This window comes from Lepisma saccharinum, chromosome 3 (assembly GCF_977018435.1).
Source record: "Lepisma saccharinum chromosome 3, izLepSacc3.1, whole genome shotgun sequence".
Lineage (NCBI taxonomy): Eukaryota > Metazoa > Arthropoda > Insecta > Zygentoma > Lepismatidae > Lepisma > Lepisma saccharinum.
The window spans coordinates 111,876,079-111,886,000 of record NC_139231.1 but is presented as its reverse complement, the minus strand read 5'-3'; the positions used below and the strand labels follow the sequence as shown (position 1 = coordinate 111,886,000).

Genomic DNA, 9,922 nt, shown 5'->3' with positions numbered 1-9,922 from the left:
TGGAATATAAATTTTCATCACCTGTTATTCTGTTGAGGTAAAAGCTATTGGTCCCATTTCATCTGAAATCTTTGGAGAAGCTCTTCTAACACCCGATCCCTGAGAACTATGGAGTCTCATCTCTCCGCTGAAGAGACAGTTAGCATTATGGGTAAATTTATGCCCATTACGAAATGTTGTCGTTCTCCGTTGTTTGCCGTGCTGGTGCGTGTCTACGTCGACGACGGTGGAGTGGAGGCCATCCTAAGCGGAGGGTGTTGCACCGTGCAGGTACTGGGGATATCGTGCCCATTAGGCGAGTGTAACATCCTGGCCATGTTGCATAAATACTACCAGCCCAGATTAAAGCCGAGGACTATTAGGGCACGTGAATTTTACACAGCAAAATTGCTCTGACTTAATGTGATACAGACACTTACTTTCACTGATTTTATCAATTCAAAATCTTTTCGTGAATAGCTATAGCTACGGTGAGTTTTATGTTATTTTATGTGGAAATATGGTTAAGAACAAACATAGTTATATCACTAAACATAGATCTCGCATTGCTCGGGAAATTGATGTTTAAGTCCACGTTATGCTCAGATTGGCTACAGTTTAAAATGGAATCTGAGCCTCTGTGCCTCCATTTGGAACCCCCTTGATTGGAGGCTAACTGCGTTAGCATTAAACAATCGGGAGGCTCTTTCCATTGAAATAATTGATTATGGACTCAAATATTATCTTCATAAGTTTGTGTGTGTGCCAAAAGCATCACATTGATTGATTTGGTTTATTTTTCTTCACTTTTCTGCCACTTTTGGCTAATCACAAGGATGAGGATGAGTGCTGATATCGTGAAATTATGAATGAATGAATGGATTGATTTATTTTACTTCGCGTTTCATGATTAAATTTATGAAAGGGCACACGCAAGGAATTTCAATGCCCAGGCCAGGATCCGAACCTGGAACCCCTAGCATTCTAGCATGCTGTACTAACCACTCCACCATGGAGGTCGGCAACATCCCATTGAAATAGTGGCTCTGCAAATATGCCTCTCGACACTTTCGGGGAGTCTAATTATCCTGTGATTTATCCTATGCTAATTTTAAATTTTTAAAGAAGCAGTGTTTCGGTAGCTTACCTTTGGCTGACTGTTTTTACTCTGAGTTCAGCCAACGCGAGTCCTGAGCTTCTACTAAAGTTAAGCGTCTTTGCGGGTCGGGGTTGGTCAGACCTCTGAAATAAAGCAAGAATACATTATCCGAGACAAAACTTAACTATCTTTGTGAGGAATCAGATAGTCATAGATTTGTTATGTATGTAATTATTATTATATTTTGAGCTAAGTACAGTGAAGTAATTACAGATGGTAAATGAAAATTATAAATATGTGTGGAGTAATAAATTAGAGAGAGACAAGTTTCCTTGCTGTATTGAAAGTTTATTTTTTTAATTTTTTTTTTAAACAAGCCTTTGCTTGCACTGCTTAGCAACTGCAATTTGGGCTTAATAATTATCTGATTCATTTATTTACTTTTTCTTGATTTTTATGAATGATTTTCTTCAGTGGTAGATACTCTGTACCAGATCAGAAATAAGTGTTGGTAGCACAACTTTGCCATATAAACAGAAGCCAACACTGCATATTCACCACATACATCAACTATATTATTTTTAAAAGAGGGGGTGCTACAAACATCTTAATAATAGCTATATTTCAAACCCCCCCAAATTCTCTTGTTCACAGCTTCTTACTGGAGGACAACTCCTATTCACTTTGGGCCTGCGTGACACTTAATGATGTACTTTAATTATTATTATTTCTAATTTTCCCCCACCTAAGTGTTTTCTTTGTGGAAACCCATAAGGCTGCAACCCTTAAAAGAATAAAGATGTGAACATGCAACCACACAGTGTATGTGCTGGGTTAGATATTTAAAACAAACATTTCTTAAGACTGTAACTCATTAAATGAATTATTTTTTTCTAAAATAGATATTAACGTACCGTATCAAAAGTTGAGCTTCTTGGCTCAAGAGAACTTTCGTCGGAAACTGGGTAATCCCTTGATGTTGATGCCTGAGAAGCTCCTCAGCATTTGCCCATCTCCACGGGAATTTCTTAAAAACCATCACAAAAAGTGATACCCCGAGGGAATATGCGTCTGCGAACTCCGCATCAAATTCCTCCTCCTGAAAAGAAATAAGCAGTGAGGCATCTACATATAAACAGTGGTTTCTACATTACATACACATATTTTTTATAACGAGCTGATACACGTAAGTGAAAATTTCCTTAAATATTGTAAATGTGTGGAAGCAGGAGGACAACAGCCGGCCTCCGTGCTGGAGTGGTTAGAACATCATTATAGGATGCCAGGGGTCCCGGGTTCGAATCCCAGCCTCGGATTGGATGTTTGTGAGTGTCCATTCATCAATTTCATCATGTCATCACTCATCCCCTTCTTTGGTAAATTAGCCAAAAGTGTCACAAAATGCGAAGTAATATAAAGCCAATCAATCAATCAAGGACATTTTCAACACTTCTCGTAACAAGGTGTGCGCTCATTTAATTGTAACTCTCAATGTAATTGTACAAGCTTATTTCATTACATAGCTAGTGGTTTCAGTTACGTGGATGTTGCATCCAGTTTTCCAGCAGACACACTCTCATTGACTGATCCACTAGCCACTGCTCCATGGCCAACTCGACCATGAAAGGCACTGTTCATGGAATATAATAATTTTTTGAATCCCTACATTCGGGACGGGAATTGTTCGAAATCTCCCAAAGCTGTGGAAATCTCGAATTCTATAGCTACGTCATTTTCACCTTAAGTGATTATTTTTGCATGTCTGGAATAAAAACTAACGATTTCCGATAAGTTCCAGACCTTTAGAATGCAGAAAACGACGAGAATTAACGACTATTTAAAATGACCATTCGGTATTTCCCGACTTCTCGGAATCCGGAAAAGTCTGGAAGTCATTTTCCGAAGTCGGGATCGGGACGGGAAATTTTTTTCCGATCCCGGTCCCGACTTTTCGGAATCCTGCACACCCATAAAAAGTAATATGCTAAGAATCTTTCATACTTTTCGTAAGAAATATAAATTATTTCGCTTTTATGAAAATATAATCTATCGTCACTGACGCTATAATTTTGTACCTCTGACACTTCCGGAGCCATGAAGCCTTCAGTTCCTCTGGCATTTCTCGTCAGAGAAGAGTAATTGCTGACGAAATTTCGAATATGGCAGAGACCGAAGTCTATCACTTTTGCACGGCCATCCATTCCTAGTACGAAATTGTTCGGCTTCACATCCAACAGAAACACATCCCTGGCATGACAATACAAAACTCCACTTAACATTTGCCTGAAAGAAAAAAGAGCGGGATACCGTAAGTGGCAGGAATAACAACAAATAATGTAACAAAATAAAACTGCCCTATCATTAGGTTTGTATTTTTTTATTTTGCCTTTGTAACTGTTTTTTGTTTGAATCAATTTATCTAGATGTAAATATAGGTGACTATTTAATGCTCAATATGTGTTTGTGTGTATGTATATGTGCAGGGTGGTATTTGTAGGGGGAATGGTTGGATTTGCCCCCTCTGGTACTTGTGCCCCCTATGCTTCATACATTGTATCCATGGGAGAAATGTTATATGGCATTAAAGTCATTACCTCATGCTGTCCTTAGACAGTCAGTAGAATTTTCCTCCACTGGAAATTTCTTAAATACCAGTGTACATACTGTCATAGCAGTTGAAGTATTAAAATACTGGAAAAGTATTTGCGAGGAAAATTCTTGGGATCCGGGCATTGACTTTTAAATAAAGAATTTATCGGGCCACGGTTTCACGAAGGTTATGAACCACTTCTCTAGTGCTTAGGTCTTCGCTTTATCCATAGGATGGAAAGTCTAGCGTATACAGTTTGGGGTCTGTGCATATGATTTCTCCGCTTCCTCAAGACACATCGCAATGTCTCTTCTTTACGTTTTTTTTCCGGATGCCTAATAAACTTATTGATGCAATTATATCGATATCATAATGCGAACAGAGCAAGGAAACAAGTGTCGCTTCGGTGTGAAATCTCCCTAAGAGTTGACCGCGCCACTTTCATCCGCTAAAAGAGAGAGAGAGAGAGAGAGAGAGAGAGAGAGAGAGAGAGAGATAGGCGCAGATCTACGGGAAGGGCGATAGCCCCTCTCAACTGATAGGCTTACACGAGATTATTATGCCTAATAGTATTTTTGAAGACTCAAATGTTGTGCCTTTTATCCCAAAGTTTAACAGGATCGAATACTTTTTAACGTTTGATTAAACCTCACTTCATATTCATGATAGACTAATTGGAACCGATCTTACAGTTTAAATTTGGATCGGATCCACTATGCAATATGCCTCAAAAGGGGATTGAACCTGAGACTCCTTGAGATAATAGGTTTTTGTTTTATTTGTTTATTAACTTTATTCCTCATCAGTTTACAGTGGCAATGGGATTAATCATGACAATTACATAACAAACAATTTTCGCAAACAATACTCTAATCTCTATAACATGGCAGTCATCTCGATTCCTGTTCATAGTACTATACGCCTCCATAACACTGCGGGTTCGATACTCATCGAAGGAGGAACATAGGGTGCGGCCACGAATTTAAGGGGCACCTTTTGTCACTGTAACTTTTGTATTAATTGAGCTAGTATTTCTTTTTTCTTTTTATCTTTATGTACACGTACGTAAAATCTAACTGACGTAGCGCAAGAAGTGGATGTTGTTTAGAATGGCAGCAAGTATTGAGCAGCGTGTCAAATGTGTACGTGTATTTTCCATTATCGATATCGTGTAGCTGAAGTTGAGCGACGAATGCTGCAGGAATGACACTACCTCAAGATTCAACAAGTTATTTGATGTAACCTGAAGTGTTTCAGATCTTAAAAATATGCTAAGCCACGAACAGATAGAAAGAAAGCCAATTAGGTTTCTTCTCTCTTCGGCCGCTGCCGATCACTGTTGCCAGCTTCGCTCTTTTGGAGCCAGATCTGGCTCTTTCGTGCAGTCGTTTGGCTGTGAACTATGGCACCCGCCCCCCTGCCTCACTATGATGCCATCACTGGCTCCGGCTTACATAGACAACTTCTGTCATAAGTATACATTTTGCACGTGACGTTATGTTGGCTGCGTCGCCCCACCCCCTCTTACATCCCCAGCTACTTTTCTTTATAGCGCCTTCGCCGACGTGAAGAGGACGTAATATTGTTATCCGGGAATACTTCATTTTCTATTTCATACGACCATCGGTGGATTATTGAGATGGGTGATGCCGCCGGTGATGGTGAAAACTAAGAATAAATTGCCATCACTTTAAAGTTAACGGCAATAACAGCCCCCCTTCACCCACACCCTCACTCATTTGACACCTAAAATTACCCCAGGAGGCACTTTATCCAGTTTCGTAAATCTAGCTCCTTGAAAGTTTTTACTCCGTTTACGGTGAAATTTAGCTCTTTTATGTGCATCAGGTTTGGCAACACTGCCAGGATGGTCGTAGAAGGCAAGGAGAAATACATTGCTCTTATGGAAGTATTATTTTATTTGTTCTCTTGGGAATATCATACTTCCGATGGCATAGAAAAATATATCAACGGAAAAAGGACAGACTTGATTGATTGATTTGGTGTTTTAAGTCCACTTTATGCACAGTAAGGCTAATCGGGACTGGACCTACAGTTTAAAGTGGGATCCGAACCACTTGTGCCTCCACCGGGTATCGAACACGAGACCCCTTGATTACAAGGCGACCACGCTACCACTGCGCCATCGGGGAGGCCTAAAAAGGACAGACTGAAATAGTAATTGACAGGTGGAAATGTCGAGACTTCCATTTGATTAAGCGTAACTTTAAGTTGAAGTTTATTTTCTATAAGGAATGCATGGGTTTCTGAAAATTCTTATTAATCATATTTTTTAAACATCGTGTCTAGCTTAATAATCAACTTTAATTAACACTTTCACTTGCAACATGTGGAGAAATTCATACTCTATTGAACACCAGCTTTTCCCCTCAGTAGCATTGCCCATTCGGACGATATTGAAATAAATGCACAAGTGGTGCGAAATTGTTCCTCATCCCCTTAAAAAAATCACCTATCTTACCACCACGAGTTTCAAGCAAGAATTGGCAACCATGCTTGATCTTGCCATCTGAAAATCAACCGATACTCACCGATGCCGATACCGCCATTATCGGCTCAGCCCTAGTCACAATTGATATACCTTGTGATAGATACGATTTCCTTAAATTTAGAAGTGGCGGTGTCAATTACACTATTGTATACGCACCGGAACAACACACGCGCTTCAGCTTCTCGTGTTGACAACTTCTTCAGGTGCGTGAGGATTGAAGTCCTGAGACCGAGCTCCATCACGAGATAATAACAGTTCTCATCACAAAAGTCGTCCTGGTAGCGTATCACAAAGCGTGACGTCGAACATATGACCATAGCGTTTCGTTCAAGCAAAAATTCTTGGCGTGTTGTTACATTTTTTTGCAAAATCTTAATCGCATACCTAGCGTTTGTTTCTAAGTGCCGAGCTTCAATTACTCTCCCGAATCCGCCCTCCCCAAACACTTCAAGTTCTTCATATCCATTATCGTGAAGTGTCTTCCCGTTCATGCTGTTGTACCTTCTCTTTCTACTTAGGGAGAAAGCGATGGCAGATGGCAGACCTTTTTTGGGGGGGTAGAATTGGCTAATCTGTTTCTATGTAACAGGATTTCTTTATTGTTTATTTAAGAATGCCTCGCAACAACCAACTGTCGCTTTGCAACAAAGAAAGTCGATACTGCCAGCAACGACGTATTCAGGGGAGGGGTAGTCCGGACCCGCCCAAAAGACTTACAAAGTACTAAAATTAAATAATCAAAATATAATTGTTTAGCATTTGTTATATAATTGATGGTTATTTATTTATTTCCGCTGAACTTATTGGAAGGAAGGAATTGGGCCCATAAGGCTTTGAATGACAGTTCCAAAGATTTATGCACACTTCTACTTATGATAATAAGCATAAAATATTAATCAGCAACTTTACTTTTTGTTAATTGTAATAGGTAATTAAAAGTGATCACCGTACAATTACTTTTGCTTATCGCAAATCGATCTAACAGCGTTTTTGTTATTCAATAAATGTTTATTACTTTATCTGACATTAATTTCCTTGACAGGGCAGTTGTTTTTATACAAATTTTGGTGATCTTAACTAATAGCTATATAACAGCACGTACACGTAAGCTAGATAACGAATACGTGCTGTTATATAGCTACCTATTTCTTTACCATCTTTTTACCTATTTATGTAATAATAATACAATATTAATTAATTTACATTATTTTAATTTAATATAATTATTCTATATTATTAGAGGAAAGGAGAGATATATGGCATAGGGGTACTAATTTGGCATGGTGCATTATCTCTGCTGGTAACTACTACCCTCTGTTGGTGTTTCCTGGAACGAACCCTTGGAAGGTCTTTCCATTGTGAGTGTTATCGCGTTGAGCACCGCACGTGTATTGTGAGACAGGAGAACCTTGTTTGTTTTTCGAAGATTTCAGAAGTTTTAAGGTAAGTTGTATTTCCATCGGCAGTTTATTTGGTTGCAACAAAGTGGCAATAACCGTGTGTGCACTTAAAAGGCTATTGTTTGAAGCACAAATGAGCATAGTTGTTTTTTATATGCGCTGCCAGGGTTCAGTAAAATTTCGATCAGGAAATCAAAGATGGCGAGGCTACAAATATGGCATAGTAGTATGCCATATTTGTACCCACACCATGCCATATTTGTATTCTACTATTCAGTGTTCATTTGTAGGAATACATTAATTATTTTCATGACAAACACTAAGAAAAGTGACAATGAGTATAAAATAATAATAAATAAATGAATCCATTAGTCTAGGTAATAAATATGAACTACGTGTTTTGTTTAAAAATGAAATAAATAAATAATTTCCTGTAACAGACCATACCAGATACAAAGCAAGTTGTACTCGTCCCACTGTAAAGGTTAACGTCGGCATATGAAAGAACCGTTATTGCCCTTTGTTCAATCGCAAGAGAAGGAGAGAGAGAGAGTATTGCGCAGTCTTAGGTAGAAAAATGCTACAGTGAAACTAGAGGATGACCCATGGGCCTAATTGACGCAGGCAGCCACATTAATAGGGAACCGCCACACACTGCCTACGAAGGAATATGAAAGAAAACCGAACGTTAACCTCTATAATGGAACGATAACAGCTACCTAAACATGCTAGTGGAGATTCTATTGGGTCTGTATTCTTCTCTCAGACATGCCACCTAAAAGGAAGCAGTGGGACCATGACAACATGAGTCTAGCAATAGCTGATTGCAGGAATAAAGTAATGGGCTCCCTGAAAGCGTCCAAGCTGTACAGTGTACCACACACAACAATACGCAGGTTAGTTCACTCTGATTTGCCGATTACAGATGCTGTTACGCAGAAGCTTGGTAGGAAAGTAGTTCTAGGCGCAAGACTTGAAGAAGAGTTAGCTAGCTACCTGTTGAACATAGAGAAACAATTTTTCGGTCTCACGAGGAGAGATGTGCGGCAGATGGCATACCAGCTGGCTGTACAAAATGGAATGAAACACCCATTTTTGAAGCACTGTGCAGGGAAGGGTTGGTTGAAACTATTTCTAAAGAGGCACAAAGGAATATTGTCTTTCCGAAAACCTACAGCAACATCATATCACCGAACCCTGGGATTCAATAGAGAAAATGTGAACAAATTTTTCAACATGTTAGGAGAAGAGATGGAAAAGAAAAACTATGGACCAGACAGAATATTTAACGTTGATGAAACTGGGTTAAGCATAGTGCAGTCGAGAGTTCCCCAGGTGTTGGCCCGTAAAGGTAAACGGCAAGTGGCATCGCTAAGTTCAGATGAAAGGGGAGCACTTGTGACGGTAGTCACATGTATCAGTGCCAGTGGCATTTATGTACCACCCATGATGATCTTCCCTAGGAAAAACATGAATTCTCAACTATTGAGAGGTGCACCCCCAGGAACCATTGCTGCATGTCACCCATCTGGGTGGATTCAGGCACATATTTTCACGGATTGGTTCACGCCTTTCCTCCAATACACGAAGCCCTCTGCGCAATCTCCTGTACTGTTAATATTAGATGGCCGTTACAGCCATTCTAGAAATCTTGAGGTGTTGCTATTGGCAAGAGAGAATCATGTTTGCATTGTATGCCTTCCTCCACATGCGTCGCATAAACTTCAACCTTTAGATAGGAGTTTTATGAGTCCACTGAAAGCAAGATACAGTGAAGAAATCCGCCTCTAGATGAGGATCAATTCACGCCCCCTAAACAACTTTGATATTGCAGAACTATTTGGGAATGCGTACTTAAAATTTCAAATGGGCAATTGCTGTGAATGGATTTAAGGTAACGGGGATTTATCCTCTCAACCCCAACATTTTTGCCGATGAATTCATAAATGCCGAGATGGAGGCCTCTGCTGAAGATTTGACTACAGACGTCAACGCTTAATCCCAGAAAGCAACGGATGATGCAGGACCTTCAACTTCGGGGGTAACACCATGGAACATCTCTCCCATTCCCAAAATTGTGAAAAGTGCTGGAAGTCGTGGAAGAAAGGCTGGTTCATCAGCTGTTCTTACATCTTCCCCATACAAAAATACATTGGAAATTTCACTAAATAAGGAACCTGCTAAGTCAACAAAGAAGAAACTTCAATTGGCGCAAATGATTAGTCCTACGGAAGTAGAGAAATCTGTGCAGACTCCTCTTGCGGCAGCAAATAACAAGAAAAATAAAATGAAGTACGTCGATCAGCAATCAACAGATTCCGAGGAGGAAGATGACGTTATGA

The 9,922-nt window shown here is 39.7% G+C and overlaps 1 protein-coding gene across 1 annotated transcript; it reads left to right on the top strand.

Annotated features, from left to right (window-relative positions):
* The first annotated feature begins 8,348 nt into the window (after positions 1–8,348).
* LOC145985643 (uncharacterized) lies at positions 8,349–9,371 on the top strand. Its single transcript, XM_083119712.1, has one exon. It carries the CDS (start codon positions 8,349–8,351, stop codon positions 9,369–9,371), a length of 1,023 nt encoding a protein of 340 aa, XP_082975838.1.
* The last annotated feature ends 551 nt before the right edge of the window (positions 9,372–9,922 follow it).